Source organism: Ranitomeya imitator, chromosome 4 (assembly GCF_032444005.1).
Source record: "Ranitomeya imitator isolate aRanImi1 chromosome 4, aRanImi1.pri, whole genome shotgun sequence".
Classification (NCBI taxonomy): domain Eukaryota; kingdom Metazoa; phylum Chordata; class Amphibia; order Anura; family Dendrobatidae; genus Ranitomeya; species Ranitomeya imitator.
Genome location: NC_091285.1, coordinates 279,146,624 through 279,163,807, shown reverse-complemented (window position 1 = coordinate 279,163,807; position 17,184 = coordinate 279,146,624). Strand labels below are relative to the sequence as shown.

The 17,184-nt window shown below is 43.4% G+C and overlaps 1 protein-coding gene across 2 annotated transcripts in view; it reads right to left on the bottom strand.

Moving 5' to 3' along the window:
• Positions 1-17,184, bottom strand: part of TBK1 (TANK binding kinase 1) — a 114,981-nt gene that overhangs the window by 79,318 nt on the left and 18,479 nt on the right. For both annotated transcript variants that reach the window (XM_069764669.1, XM_069764670.1), the window contains exons 3-9: positions 16,812-16,952; positions 14,405-14,534; positions 11,485-11,666; positions 10,553-10,713; positions 9,204-9,314; positions 6,401-6,580; positions 4,005-4,195 (exon numbers count right to left, since the gene is read on the bottom strand). In XM_069764669.1, coding sequence (XP_069620770.1) covers positions 4,005-4,195; positions 6,401-6,580; positions 9,204-9,314; positions 10,553-10,713; positions 11,485-11,666; positions 14,405-14,534; positions 16,812-16,952 — 1,096 coding nt within the window. The remainder of the gene's footprint in view (positions 1-4,004; positions 4,196-6,400; positions 6,581-9,203; positions 9,315-10,552; positions 10,714-11,484; positions 11,667-14,404; positions 14,535-16,811; positions 16,953-17,184) is intronic.

The following is a 17,184-nucleotide window of genomic DNA, read 5'->3' as shown; positions in this document are numbered from 1 at the left end:
TGAATGTCCATATAGATGGCTTAGGACTCAGGGTTGATCCTACTGACAGATTCTCTTTAACATTAATATCAGACATTATACACAATATTTTTACTAATAAAGTTTTTGATTTTAAAACAGTGGCACTCTTTAAAAAAAACTTCAGAGGCAGAAAAATTTTTATAAACTGAGCTTTACCTATCCTCCCTGGGTCTACCTTCATTATCTCCCTGCTCGCCCAATCTCTGTAGTTTGGTAGCAGCAATAATGTCACCTAAATTGTTGGGCTTCTGCCAATCTAGACGGCATGGCTCGCTGAGCTCAATGTTTGGTGGCAGCATTATCGATGGGACGTCACCGCTGCAACCAATCAGCGGCTACATTGTACATTGGCATAACTGCTAAGCTCGGTAATTTGCTGTAGTGCAGTCTGACGCGAGTGGTGGTGACACAGCGCTGGACCCAGAGAGGATAAGTACATACAGCTTGATTTTCTTTTTTAAAGGCAACACAGTCAGCGGGCTAGAGTTTTTGGAACGGGAACTACCCTTTACGGACGGCTCAGTAATCTAATATATAAAGCTGAGTGTGTGTGTGTGTGTGTGTGTGTGTGTGTGTCCGGGATTGGCATCTGCACCTTAGCAGCTACAGCCACGACATTTTGCACAGTCACACGACCCTGAGAGCATCATAGGCTATGTTGTGAGGCGAAATTTTAACCCCGCGCTTTTCAATTCACCAAAAAATTTTGCCCCTATCTACATAATAGGGGAAAAAGTGAAAGGAAAAGTGTTGGAGGCAAATTGACAGCTGCCAGATGTGAACAAGGGGGACAGTGAGAGCGATGGCGCCAAAGAGTATATGTGCACAAAACTTGCTGCACTAACCTGACACATGCAACTCGACACACAAAAAGTCGCTACATGCATGTCGCCACACGCAACTCAACACACACAACTTGACACATGAAACTCGCCCTAAAACACACACAAGTCTGGTATTATCCTTCAAAAATAAAAATCTGATTAATAAGCAGACAAACTACAAGAGCAACAAATGTACCATATAGGAAATACGGCAGCTGTCAGTTACATGACCTGTCTATTATGTGTATGTGTGAGCTAATATATACTGCCAGGGGGGAGGGCTTCCTGTTGGCTGTGGATTTATCAGGCTGCCAATTTAGCTTACAAATACTGAGGTAAAAATACTGACCAAATCACGTTTGAACGAGGTCTAATACAGTAGATGACACACAGGTATATACTATATACAGGAGGAGATGACACACTGGTATATACTATATACAGGAGGAGAGGACATACAGGTATATACTATATAGTAGAGGAGATGACTAACAGGTATATACTATATACAGGAGGAGGTGACATACAGGTATATGCTATATACAGGAGGAGAAGACACACGTATATACAGGAGGAGATGACATACAGGTATATACTATATACAGGAGGAGATGACTTACAGGTATATACTATATACAGGAGATGACATACAGGTATATACTATATATAGGAGATGATGACACACAGGTATATACTATATACAGGAGGAGATGACTTACAGGTACTGTATATACTCGAGTATAAGGCTGAAAGTCCCCCTCTCGGCTTATACTCGAGTCATACCCAAGGGTCGGCAGGGGAGGGGGAGCGGCGGCTGTCTAATTATACTCACCTACTCCTGGCGCAGTCCCCCTCTCGGCTTATACTCGAGTCATACCCAGGGGTCGGCAGGGGAGGGGGGGCTGTCTAATTATACTCACCTACTCCTGGCGCAGTCCCTGGCTTCCCGGCGCCGGCAGCTTCTTCCTCTACTGAGCGGTCACATGGTACCGTTGATTACAGTAATGAATATGCAGCTCCACCTCCCATAGGGGTGGAGCCACATATTAATTACTGTAATGAGCGGTAACGGTGACCGCTCAAAACAGAAAGAAGCTGCCGGCGCCAGGGAAGCAGGGACAGAACAGCGCCAGGAGCAAATGAGTATAACGGGGAGGGGAGCGCTGCACGATATTCACCTGCTCCTCGTTCCGGCGCCGCTCCATCTTCAGCGTCTTCTGCAGTGACGCTCAGGTCAGAGGGCGCGGTGACGTGGTTAGTGCGCACCCTCTGCCTGAACGTTAGTGCAGAAGATGCTGAAGATGGAGCAGCGCCGGAACGAGGAGCAGGTGAATATTGAAAGTGCCGGGGGCCTGAGCGATGAGATTTTTTTTTTTATCGCAGCAACAGCAAATGGGGCAAATGTCTGTATGGAGCATCATATAAGGGCATAATCAACATTTGTGCAGCACTATATGGGGCAAGTGTCTGTATGGAGCATCATATGGGGCCATGTGCAGCACTATATGGGGGCATCACTATATGGGGCAGTTGTCTGTATGGAGCATCATATGGGGCCATAAAGTTTATGCAGCACTATATGGGGCAAGTGTCTGTATGGGGCCATAAAGTTTGTGCAGCACTATATGGGACAGGTGTCTCTATGGAGCATCATATGGGGCCATAATCAACGTTTTTGCAGCACTATATGGGGCAAGTGTCTATATGGGGCCATAATCAACGTTTGTGCAGCATTGTATGGGGCAAGTGTCTGTATGGAGCATCTTATGGGGCCATAACGTTTGTGCAGCACTATATGGGGCAAATATCTTTATGGCGCATATTATGGGGCCATTATTAACCTTTATGCAGGATTATAAGGGGCATATTTTAATATGGAGCATCTTCTGGGGCCCATCGTGAACTGTACAGAGCATTATATGGGGCCCCTGTTTCAACATGGATATTCAAAAACACTTAACCTACTGATGTCTCAATTAATTTTACTTTTATTGGTATCTATTTTTACTTTTGACATTTACCGGTAGCTGCTGCATTTCCCACCCTAGGCTTATACTCGAGTCATTAAGTTTTCCCAGTTTTTTGTGGCAAAATTAGGGGGGGGTCGCTTATACTCGGGTCGGCTTATACTCGAGGATATACGGTACATACTATATACAGGAGAAGATGACATACAGGTATATACTATATATAAGAGGAGATGACACACAGGTATATACTATATACAGGAGATGACATACAGGTATATACAGGAGGAGATGACATACAGCAGGTACATACTATATACAGGGGAGATGACATACAGGTATATACTATATACAGGAGATGACATACAGGTATATACTATATACAGGAGATGACATACAGGTATATACTATATATAGGAGGAGATGACATACAGGTATATACTATTTACAGAAGAGATGACATATAGGTATATACTACATACAGGGGGAGTTGACACATAGGTATATACAATATACAGGAGGAGATGACATACAGCAGGTATATACTATTTACAGGGGAGATGACATACAGGTATATACTATATACAGGAGATGACATACAGGTGTATACTATATATAAGGGAGATGACAAACATGTATATACCGAGGGGAAAACGAGAGGTGTGAGGTGAAAATGAGAGGTATGAGGTGAAAATGAAAAGGTGTGAGTGCAAAATGAGAGGAATTAGGGAAAATAGTGTAGTGATCAGAAAATGACAGATGTGAGGTCTAAATGACAAGTGTTAGGGGGAATGAGAGGAGTGAGGGGGGAATGAGAGGAGGGGGAAAATGAGAGGAGGGGGAAAATAAGAGGAGTGAGGGGGAAAATGAGAGGTGTGAGCGAGAAAATGAGAGATGTGAGGGGGAAAATGAAAGATGTGAGGTGCTAAATGAGAGGCGTGATGGGAAAATAAGAGAAGTGAGGTGCTATAACTAACCACAGATATTTACTCTGCCCAGGCAACGCCGGGCTCTTCAGCTAGTAATATGATAAAGAACAGAACCCAAGTACAGTGTGACCAAAGCCTAATTTGGGGGACATTTGTATTTGGTAAAGCGGTCACAGCTGATGCGGAGTGGACTTGGTGAATGATTGGTACTGTTGTGGCCTACTGCAGTACAGTGTTTTTGTCGCCTTAATAAAAGTACTTACTTTCCTCATATCGCAGTCCAATGACTGTCATCATTTCCCGAGTTACCACAAAAATAGGATTTTCTTCTGTAGTCACAGGGAAATGCTGGGCTAGTCTGACGGGCTCCAGAAGTCTGCCTTCATAAAGCAACTCCTGGTTCTGAGATGGGATCTTTGTCTGTTTGTACACCAAGTCATGGAACTCTGTAGGCCTGGAAACAACAACACACAATATTCTAGGGTGGGCACAATATTCACTTCCATTTGGTGTCATTTGTAATTGTTTTGTTCCTAACAGTGTGCACATCACAAATAATGAGAAAAAAATGAAAATACATGGATCAGAATACTTTGTGATGTGTCCAATATCATCTGCTTAAACAGGGGAAATCCAGCCAAAATCGACAATCATGGATATATTTATATCAAGTTCCCATTAATAAAGTCTGTGATTTTAGACTACCAATAATCAGAATAAAAGTGTTAAAAACCTTAAAAGGGAATCTGTCAGAAAGATCAACCGCTCACCCGAACACCACATATATGGGCATAAAGGTCTTTCTAAGTTTATCAACACCATTATATCTGTTGCTGCATTCCTAAGCAACCAGCATTTAAAATTAATATGCAAATAAGGCATTAAGTGCTCTGGGTGTGACACTACCTCGGATGGTGGTCTGTTTGCCCAGCTGCAGCCTCTTTATGTTGATTGACAGCTCCCTGTCTGATTTTCTTGCCTGGCACCAAACTTCACACAGGCAGTGCACCATCAATAAAGCTACAGAGGCTGATGCTGGGCAGGAAAACAACCCAACCTCGGGAGGCAATGTCTGGGGAAGTGCTCTGTCCTAACAAAAGCACTTAATGACTCAACTGCACATAAATTAAAAAGCTAATTGCTTGGAATTGCACAACAGGTAGACGATATACAGGCGTCAATGGATTTTGCTCTATAAAGCCTGTATGTCCATATATGTGGCTGGAGGGGACTGATCTTATTGACAGACTTCTTTGAAACATTAAGTAAAAGTGAATGTAAAAAAAGAAAATCTGTTACTTGCAGTTTGCCGAGGCCCCAGGCAGGCTGCTAGACTTTGCTGTATCAGTAAAAATAGTACATTGCTAGCCAGAATGGTGCAATACATGTAACCGTGTCACTGACACTTTCGGTGTGCAATGGTAGAATTAATCAGTCATTTTTTCAGAAATGGTAGGTGCGAGTGGCTACTCATTAGTATGAGCTCGACCACCTATAGAACATTGTGGCTTGCCTGCAGCCTACTCGACCAAAGTCCGACTTTAAGAAATCTAAAAGCAGTGCAAAAGGGTGATTTGTCAAAACCATGTGGTCTAACAACACACATCACCATGATTGAGATGGTGGTCGAAACGCATTTGTTGAAACGCTGCACTATGTGTATGTAGCTGTAATGAGCTGTATTGCTTTTGTGGTTCACAGTCAGTGACAATACAGCTCTGAAAAAAAATTAATAGACCACTGCAAAATTTTCAGTTTGTCTGATTTTTCTCTTTATAGGTATATTTTTGAGTAAAATGTAAATTGTTCCTTTATTCTATAAACTACTGACAACATGTCTCCGAAGTTCCAAGCAATACATCAAATCCCTGTTATGGCCAGCCCAATCTCCAGACCTGGACCCCATTGAAAACCTCTGGAATGTAATCAAGAGGAAGATGGATAGTCACAAGCCATCAAACAAAGAAGAACTGCTTACATTTTTGTACCAGAAGTGGCATAAGGTCACCCAAAAGCAGTGTGAAAGACTTGTGGAAAGCATGCCAAGACGCATGAAAACTGTGATTAAAAATCATGGTTATTCCACAAAATATTGATTTCTGAACTCTTCCTGAGGTAAACCATTAGTATTGTTGTTTCTAAATTATTATGAACTTTTTTTTTTGCATTATTTGAGGTCTGCAAACAATGCATTTTTTTGTTATTTTGACCATTTTTCATTTTCAGAAAATAAATACAAAATTTATTGCTTGGAAATTCGGAGACATGATGTCAGAAGCTTTTAGAATAAAAGAACAATTTACATTTTACTCAAAAATATACCGATAAAGAGAAAAATCAGACAAACTGAACATTTTGCAGTGGTCTCAATTTTTGCCAGAGCTGTATTTTAGTGGCTCATTAAAAGCTATATTTTAATCCAAAAGACATAGTCTCCTGCTGGATTACACCTGCTTCCTATTTGATTCACAAGCTTTGTTTCTTCAGACTGCAGCCAGTCCTGGCACATGACTAGGACAAGCTGCTATTTGAAGGGGGCCTTTTTATCACATATTTGGTGAGCCCCTTTAGTACAAAATAATGGACGTCACTTCAAATTCCAGTAACATTTCAACCCTTTAAAAGTATTTCAACTTCTCACCATCAATCTCAAACTCACATGTTATATGCATGGATGTATATCTTGTGGAGTGTCATTTGCTGAAGAGAGAAGACATGGATCACAATGCGGTGGAAAATATCATTAGTTACAGCAAAGAACTGGTCAAATCCCCAACATTTCTCCTGATCAGCCTCTAGGATGTTTGCCAGTACTGGAGTGAAAAGTGATTGTAGGCCACTAGAAAAAGAGAATAGGAACAGAATTTTATTAAACTGCCTTGTTGTGCAATTTACTACTCGGAAACGATGAACAGTGGTCTTAATAAAATAGCAAATATTTCTCCTTTTTGAAACGTGGAATGCAGACAGGTAAAAAAAACGTTTTCAACAATATCATTAACCCTTTAACGACTATGGAATTTCCCTTTTTTACGCTTTCGATTTCTTCCTCCCCATCTTCCACAGCGATAACATTTTTTTTTCTTTCTTTCTAACAACAATCATGAGAACGCTTCATTTTTGCGGGAGAAGTTGTAGCTTTAAATGGCATAATCTGTTTTGCCATACAATTGTACTGACAAACATTAATAGAAGATTAAATGGGGAAGAAAAATTACAATTTCAACATTAGGGTTTTTTTTTTATGGCATTCTTTTTATGATAAAGAAGATCTTGAAACCGTTTTGTCCAGGTCGGTATAATTATAACTATCTTACATCAATTTTTTAAGTGCTTGAAAAAAGAAATCAGAATTTTGTGGAAAAATATTTGTGTTTGTGTAGCGAGATCTGCACTTCTTTTTCCGTTAATGGAGCTGGGCGAGAGCTTACTTTTTTCCGTAGTGAACTGACATTTTTATTGATACCAATTTAGGTTATACATAAAATGTATTGATCACTTTTTATTGCATTTTTTTAGCGAGCCAAGGTGACCAAAGAAACGTAATTCTGGTGGTTACATTTTTTTATATAATTTTACATTTTGATAGATTGGACTTTTAAAGATGCTGCAATAAAAAAATGTTTATTATTTTTTTGCTGCCTTAGGGGACTCAAACCTGTGATCATTTTAGTACTATATTCTGCAATAGAAAAGTATTGTAGTATAGGAATAATCATGGTATCCTATGGAGCTGGACTGTTGCTGAACTTCAACAGGCCTTCAACTGCCATAGTAAACCTCACGATGGCTGAGCTTCAATCGTGGCTGTTCGATACAGATATTGGCTATGCATTATAGCCGGCATCTACCACGTGAGGAGTGGGAGACATGTGGCAATCTAGTGTAGGAATGGGGTAAAGGGGTATTCCTCTTTCAGAAAATCCTGCTCCCATGATGAAAGGGAGTAAAGCAAGTTTTATATTTTTTATGCAAACACTGCCCGGGTATTGAGCGATTTTGGAAGGGGAATACCACTAGGGTTATGTGCACACAGCATCTTTTTCAAGTGGGTACACGCTATAACCCACCTGAAAAAGAGGAACAGAAATACTAAAGGGGAAAAAAAAGGAGGGGGTACTCAGGGAAATCAACATTCCCCCGACTATTCTCCCACCACAGTGTGTGAATATTTCGTTATGGTTAATGTAACCTTTGTACAGCAATCACTAAGCAGCACAAAGAGGCTTGTTAGAATGCAGGAAAAGGGTGCAATACAGACAGAGGGGAGGCTAAGGCAGCGGACAGGTTCCCTTAAATAAACCACTTCTTATTTCCAAAGACACCAAGCGGTTAAAAGAAATGACCTGCCTATTCTTCAGGCGGCTTCCGCTCGGTAGCAGATCGCTATTTAATACATACAAGGAGAAAAACAAAAAACTACTGGTGGAGAATTTGCTTCAAAAAGCAACTGGTGAGAAAGCAAACAAAGATGTTTCAGGAAAAACACCTCTGACATTTTCCTGAAGAGTTTATTGCAAAATTCGGTGGGGATGCCAGTGCCTAAAAGCCGCAGTGTGCCCATACCCTTTACTTAAGGTACCTTCACACAACGATATCGTTAACGATATTGTTGCTTTTTGTGACGTAGCAACGATATCGTTAAGGAAATCGTTATGTGTGACAGCGACCAACGATCAGGCCCCTGCTGGGAGATCGTTGGTCGCTGAGGAAAGTCCAGAACTTTATTTCGTCGCTGGATCTCCCGCTGACATCGCTGGATCGGCGTGTGTGACGCCGATCCAGCGATGTCTTCACTGGTAACCAGGGTAAACATCGGGTTACTAAGCGCAGGGCCACGCTCAGTAACCCGATGTTTACCCTGGTTACCAGCGTAAGCGTTAAAAAAACAAACACTACATACTTACCTTCAGCTGTCTGTCCCTGGCGCTGTGCTTCTTTGCACTCCTCCTGCATCCTGTGTCAGCGCCGGCCAGCCGGAAAGCACAGCGGTGACGTCACCGCTCTGCTTTCCGGCTGACCGGCGCTGACAGTGCAGAGGAAAGCAGAGCGCCGGAGGACAGACAGCTGAAGGTAAGTATGTAGTGTTTGTTTTTTTAACGTTTACGCTGGTAACCATGGTAAACATCGGGTTACTAAGCGCAGCCCTGCGCTTAGTAACCCGATGTTTACCATGGTTACCGGGGACCTTGGGATCGTTGGTCGCTGGAGAGCTGTCTGTGTGACAGCTCTCCAGCGACCAAACAGCGATGCTGCAGCGATCGACATCGTTGTCGGTATCGCTGCAGCGTCGCTGAGTGTGAAGGTACCTTTAGTCTTTGTCATACTGTATGCAACTCTGTAATTATCAATGACTTGTGTCAGAATCCATATTAACAGATTATACTATGTACATGGCAAAGTGTCCCTCTCGTTTTGCTTAACAAGATTATGAAAACTATAATGCAATTCTAAGTACTTACAAGGATAAATTACAGCTAAGGGGCAATTCCCGACTCCACTCTATCGGACCATTTTCGGCTCGCTGGACACCGGATATTGCACCCGATGGTTTCCCAGTAGTAATTTTATACCTGCAGGAAGAGAAATAACATTACACATACTTAGAAGTATTTCCCTCATGACCGCATATTATCAATGTTGCTGGTCTTCAAAGATTGGAAACCAATAGCAGAAAGACATGAAATCTCTATAAGACACTACAGTCTGGTGGTCTCACAAGTTTGGCAGCTCTACACCATCTAGTAATTAAGTGTTCCCTCTAAAAAGAACACTCCAGTAAAAACGTAGACACTATTTTATGCCTAAAGGCCCCGTCACACATAGCGAGATCGCTGCTGAGTCACAAGTTTTAGCGATCTCGCTATGTGTGACACGTACCAGCGATCAGGCCCCTGCAGTGAGATCGCTGGTCGTGTCGGAATGGCCTGGGCCATTTTTTGATCGTTGAGGTCCCGCCGACATCGCTGAATCGGCGTGTGTGATGCCGATTCAGCGATGTCTTCGCTGGTAACCAGGGTAAACATCGGGTAACTAAGCGGAGGGCCGCGCTTAGTAACCCGATGTTTACCCTGGTTACCATCCTAAAAGTAAAAAAACAAACGCTACATACTTACCTATCGCTGTCTGTCCTCGGCGCTCTGCTTCTCTGGTCTGGCTGTGAGCGCCGGTCAGCCGGAAAGCAGAGCGGTGACGTCACCGCTCTGCTTTCCGGCCGCTGTGCTCACAGCCAGACCAGAGAAGCAGAGCGCCGAGGACAGACAGCGATAGGTAAGTATGTAGCGTTTGTTTTTTTTTACTTTAACGATGGTAACCAGGGTAAACATCGGGTTACTTAGCGCGGCCCTGCGCTTAGTTACCCGATGTTTACCCTGGTTACCGGGGACCTCGGGATCGTTGGTCGCTGGAGAGCTGTCTGTGTGACAGCTCTCCAGCGACCAAACAGCGACGCTGCAGCGATCCGGATCGTTATCGGTATCGCTGCAGCGTCGCTATGTGTGACGGGGCCTTAATGCAGGGCATTGTTCAACGTAACCAAAGAGAAAGTTCTCGGTGTCATGTACCACCCCCACAGACTACCCACTAAGAATAGCACATCACTTTTGCCCAAAGCGCTCCCTTAAACTTGTCATGCAGGCATACTTTGCCACCCAATCTGACACTAGAAGTGGAGAGACACCTTTCCATGTTGGGCCATAAAACTGTCAAGGCAGCTGTCTAACGAACAGTAAATATTGTACAAGGATCCGATTCTCATCAACGTCTATTCATACTAGCAGCAACTGTGCCAACAGGAAAATTAAAGACATACATGACTTCTTTGTTACGGCGAGGACCCTCAAAAGGTCTGAAAGGAAGGCTGCCAGTTGCTGCATGGTAGAAGGTCACTCCAATGCTCCACAAATCCACGGTGGCACCATACTTCTTCTGGTGTTCTTTTCGAAGCACTGCACGTTCATACATGTCTGGGTGCTAGAAAAGACATTTCTGTTACCAAGCAAATATATAGATATTTTGGTTGCAGGCTATTAAAATACAACATCACAGTCTTAGAAATCACACTGGAGATATGAGCAGCACGGTGGCTCAGTGGTTTGTGTGGGTTTCCTCCGGGTTTTCCGGTTTCCTCCCACACTCCAAAGACATACTGATAGGGAATTTAGATTGTGAGCCCCATCAGGGACAGCGATGATAATGTGTGCAAACTGTAAAGCGCTGTGGAATAAGTTGGCGCTATATAGATTATTATTAAAGAGATTATTATATGAGAATCACTGCTGGTCAGGAGTTTTAAAAGGAGTTGTTCACTACTAGAACAATCACTTCTCAATCACTATTATCCGGTTATTATTATACAAGAGGGGAGGGAGACAGAGATTGAGAAGAAGGGGGTTATCCAAGTAATGGCAGCTCCTTTAGTCTTAAAAATACATATTTCTGTTTTACTCTGAAACACTGACATGTTTAAAGAGACAATATGGTTTAACCCCTTCCAGCCCAAGTCAGTTTCCACCATACAGACAAAGCCCCACTTTTCAAATCTAACTAGTGTCACATTATGCGGTAATAACTCTGGAATTCAGAGAGAATAAAACAATAAAAAGGCATATACTGTGATAGAGATTGTTTTAATAAATAACATGTTAGGGCATGTTAGCTTAGGCTATGGGTTGAACTAGATGGACTTAAAGTCTTCTTTCAACCTTAATAACTATGTTACTATGACTTGGCACTAGCAATTACCAGATATTCTTCAGTGCCATAGAGGGACACAAATTGCTCATCATCCTCCAATTCCCGTGCTGCACCAAAGTCTGTCAATTTATAAACGGACTGTCCGTCTTCACCGATGACGCGCATAATATTCCCAGGCTTGATATCTCGGTGTATTATTCCATTTTCTCTAAGGTGGTTCATTCCTGCCACTAAAGATCGAAATGTCAGTCATTGTTGAAAAATGTCAGACAAAAACAAAAATATAAAACTTGGCTTCATTGTTTAACAGATAGGCTACATTCACATTGCCATTTGCACAGTGGTACAGAAATGGAATTTGTGGGCAAAATGGATCCATTGCGTAACTGATGCAAAAAGAAGCAGAGGGAACTCATTGATTTTTATGGGATTCAGCATAACACATTTTTTCTAAAAAACAGACGTTCCGAAACCAAGATGAGCCCATAATAATCAATGAGACTCCTCTACCTCCATTTGAATTAGTAATGCAGATGATCTATTTTGCCAATGAATACGGTATTTTATAGGAGAACAGATAAACAGAAATGTGAACATAGCCTTACAGCACAATCACAGCACGCTTACTAAAAAGAATGACCAATAAATAAAAATGCTGCCAATGTACATTAATCGCCTAGTCACAGAATATTCAATAAGTGTCTTGATAGATGGGGTCCCACCAATCATGAAAGTGGAGGTCCTATGGTTGAATGATGGCCTTCATGTGCACCGTCACTCCATTCAAATTATGCAGGACTGATGAATGTAGCTGAGCGCTGTATTCAAAGGATACTGGACCCATGTCCTCTTGACCACTGGACCCCCCAGCATTCAGATACTTATCACCCACACAAAGGAGAGATTATAAGTTGACATCTTGGGAGAACTTTTAAAAATGAAATTTAAAGAACATTTCTCAGTAAAGATGAATTCTAAACATAGACTTATAACCAGTTTAATGGTGTACATCTATAATATAACGCTGGGAGCGTCACTCTGTCCGAAGCCTTTATAGACTGCGCAGGCGTAAGCGCCGGCGCAGTCTGGCCCCCACAGTGACGCTCCCAGGAGATCGCGGTATGCGTAAGCACTGAACGCATACCGCGATCTTTACCGGAGAGTCAGGGACCGTGGACGCGCCAGGAGGGAGGGTAAGTATATTCACCTGTCCTCCGTTCCAGCGATGCGTGCGGCTCCGTCTCCCGGCTCCTCTGCTGTGACAGAGTCCAGTCACAGGCAGAGGAGCCGGAGTGTGTGTTCAAGAAAATGGCGCCGGAAAGCGCGGACTGCGCAGGCGCCGATTCCTGCTGCCGGAATCGGCGCCTGCGCAGTCCGCGCTTTCCGGCGCCATTTTCTTGAAGACACACCTGCAGTGGAGCCGGACGATAGGTGAGTATGGTATTTTTTTTTTTTATATGGCAGCAGCATACGGGGGCATACACACTGGAGCGTCTTATGGGGGGCATATAATACAATAGTGGCGCAGGATGGGAGCAGCGCATGACAGAACGGGCGCAGGATGGCAGCAGCGCATGACAGAATGGGCGCAGGATGGCAGCAGCACATGACAGAACGGGCGCAGGATGGCAGCAGCACATGACAGAACGGGCGCAGGATGGCAGCAGCGCATGACAGAACGGGCGCAGGATGGCGGCAGCGCATGACAGAACGGGCGCAGGATGGCAGCAGCGCATGACAGAACGGGCGCAGGATGGCAGCAGGATGGGAGCACCACATGACAGAACGGGCGCAGGATGGCAGCAGCGCATGACAGAACAGGCGCAGGATGGCAGCAGCACATGACAGAACGGGCGCAGGATGGCAGCAGCACATGACAGAACGGGCGCAGGATGGCAGCAGCACATGACAGAACGGGCGCAGGATGGCAGCAGGATGGCAGCAGCACATGACAGAACGGGCGCAGGATGGCAGCAGCACATGACAGAACGGGCGCAGGATGGCAGCAGCACATGACAGAACGGGCGCAGGATGGCAGCAGGATGGGAGCAGCACATGACAGAACGGGCGCAGGATGGCAGCAGCGCATGACAGAACGGGGGCGCAGGATGGGAGCAGCACATGACAGAATGGGCGCAGGATGGGAGCAGCATATGACAGAACGGGCGCAGGATGGCAGCAGCGCATGACAGAACGGGCGCAGGATGGCAGCAGCGCATGACAGAACGGGCGCAGGATGGCAGCAGCACATGACAAAACGGGCGCAGGATGGCAGCAGCACATGACAGAACGGGCGCAGGATGGCGGCAGCGCATGACAGAACGGGCGCAGGATGGCAGCAGCGCATGACAGAACGGGCGCAGGATGGCAGCAGGATGGGAGCACCACATGACAGAACGGGCGCAGGATGGCAGCAGCGCATGACAGAACAGGCGCAGGATGGCAGCAGCACATGACAGAACGGGCGCAGGATGGCAGCAGCACATGACAGAACGGGCGCAGGATGGCAGCAGCACATGACAGAACGGGCGCAGGATGGGAGCAGCACATGACAGAACGGGCGCAGGATGGCAGCAGCGCATGACAGAACGGGGGCGCAGGATGGGAGCAGCACATGACAGAATGGGCGCAGGATGGGAGCAGCATATGACAGAACGGGCGCAGGATGGCAGCAGCACATGACAAAACGGGCGCAGGATGGCAGCAGCACATGACAGAACGGGCGCAGGATGGCAGCAGCACATGATGGAGACCATATACCAATATAAATGCTCGCCACCCGGGCGTAGAACGGGTTCAATAGCTAGTATGGTATAACCTGACCAGCAGTCATCAAGCAAAATAATGGTCCATTGAGAAAATGTATGGGCCCATGCTTTGATATATCAACAATAGCCAAATATTAATTTTCTGACAATGATTAGCTCAGCAAAGGAGAAAAACACTTTATTAACAAGAAATAACATACCGACATCCCGTGAAACAATAAGAAACTCGGACTCTGGTAATCCATATGCATTTGAGGGTTCTTCAAGCACAGAGTACAAGCTCGCACATGGGCAAAACTCCATGACCAGCACTTTATGCCGACTGGACATCTGGAACACACAATTATCAGGTATTGAAAGGAAATAGGAAAAACTGCTTAAAAAGAAAAAAACGGCATATTTCATAGTGATGACATTTCATCAGAACATGGCATGAGTTTATGATCTGTGAAGGTCTGACCTCAAAGACCCCACTGATCTTGACCAGAAAGGGCTGTTTTCTTTTTCCAATAGCGGCACACCCAAGTAAACTTGGCGCAAACCGATGGATCCTATACATTTTCTGTCTCAAGATTATTAGCTTGAAAAACAAATCATAGTTCCTCATATAGTTCAATAATTCATAGACCTAAATCTTCACTTTGTACATCAAATTTACTCTGTGTTCTGAACACTTTTTTTGCACTTACAATAGTTTGGAACACATGTAAAACAGGCATTTTTAAAAAGTCTTTAACCTCTTCATGACATGGCAATTTTCTGTTTTAATTTTTTCTCCCCTTCCCCGCACCCCCCCCCTCCTAAGAGCTTTTTTATTATTTCTGTCAATATGCCGCATGAGGGCTTGTTTTTTTGCAGGACGAGTTGTACTTTTGAACGACACCATTCAATCTGACGCATAATGTAGCGGACAACGGGTAAAAAATTCCAAGTGCGTTGAAATTGCAAAAAAAGTGCAATTCCACAATTTAGTTTTCTTCATTTACCATGTTCACTATATGGTAAAACGGACCTGGCAATATGATTCTCCTTGTGAGTACGAGTACACAGTTAGAAAGCATATATAGTTTTTAGTTAATTTTTTTAAGGGAGGGGGAAGGGGGGCAAAAAAATTTTTTTTTAATTTGTGAAAAATAAATAAAATAAATAAATAAAAATTCTTGCTTTTGTCAACATTTTCAACACGCATAAATATTTAATTTTGGGGGGATATGAGGCTGGGTGATGGATTATTTTTTGCACCCTCATTTGCATTTTTTAATGACACTATTTTGAGGTAGATACGATGCATTCGGAGGTGATTGAAACATTACATTGCAATGTTGTGGTGGCCAAAAAAAACCTAATTCTGGCACGCTGATTTCAATCTAGTTCTTCCACTTACCGTTTGGATTCATTTATTTGATATTTTGAAACATCTGACTTTTATCAACGCAGCATTACCAAAATGAGTGTATTTTTTTTTTTTAACGGGGTTTTGATTTGAACTTGTGACCTTTTTTTTCATATTTTTAAAAACTTTTTTTGTTATAACTTTTTACTGCTTTTTAAAGTCCTCTTAGGGTGCGTTGTCCACTGCCGCACCCTATACATAGGACCCTGTTATTTACCTTGCGGCGACGTGCTGTGTTCTAAAAAGACGTGCCGCATGTCCGGAAACGCAGGGCCGCCGGATGCGTGTGCGCACGCATAGTGGAGACAGGATTTCATAAAATCCCCTCCACTATGCTGTAACATCTGAACGCTTTAGATCGAACGCTGCGGTTGTATGCAGTGTTCAATCCACAGCTAATCTGGATGTAATCCGGCCTGTGGACACATACCCTTACGGAACTTGAAGTTGCAATCATCTGATCGATTGTGCTATACACAGCAGTGCATCAGCAATCACATGACAGGCATGCCGATGAGCAAATGGAATGACGCGCCTCCTAGCACTTGTTAAATTGACATCGATTTAACAGGCTAACAGTTGCGGGTAGAGCAGGCGAAGTCGGAGCTCCGCTTGCAGCTGTTAAAAGCACGTGATGGCTGATTAAATCAGCCATCAACCGGCAGGAAAAATGCAGGCTCGGTCTGCGAGCCCCCATCAAAGGCAGGTACATGTACATTATGTCATTAAGGGGTATGGGTCTACGTGTCAGGCCATTTTAAATGCACAAAGAGGCAGATTCATTAAGATTGGCATTTGGCATGCTGGGACAAGATACGCTGGGGGCATGGTGGGATAAGATGAGCTGCATTCACTAATAGTCGTATATCACTTAATGAATTGTGTGCATCTTCTCGGTGACATGCAGCTTAGTTAGGGATAGGAATAACATTTGTGACATGAGTTACATCAATAAAGTAATGGTTTTTTTTTTTAGGCAGAGCAGGCCAAGATAAGCATAAAAACAAAAAAAGCAACTTTGGGTTGCCCAAACATTTTGGGACATGTCGAAGAGTTTTATGCCAGCATTTGGGAAAAGTCATCTTCATGAATAAGGATATAATATTAATAAAAGGTGAAATGCAATAAATTGGAAACAAATAGAATGGACATATCGTTAATGTGAATATACTTATAAAAAAAAATAAAAAAAAGCATGTCAGACTAAATATTACCTCTTCCTCAATAGCAAAGAGTTTGACAATATTCTTGTGGTTAAGCTTTTTTAGAACCTCAAACTCCCGTGTCTGAACATCTGCAGGACGGAGGAAGCTTAGGTTGTTGAACACTTTTACAGCATACAAGTCTCCGGTTTTCTATGATAAAAACAGATACTCTTAGTTTAACCTTAACAGCTTACAGATTCATGATATATTCTGTATCACTGACTGTATTTTTCAACAATTATAAATCAGACATTTCTAAATAGCAAACATAATAAAGTCATCATCAATATGAGAGATTGAATAAAATAAAGGTAGGGGAGAAATCTGCTCCTGAAGCAAGATAATGAGGAAAACCCTTTAAAGAGTTGCTCTTCTATTTCTA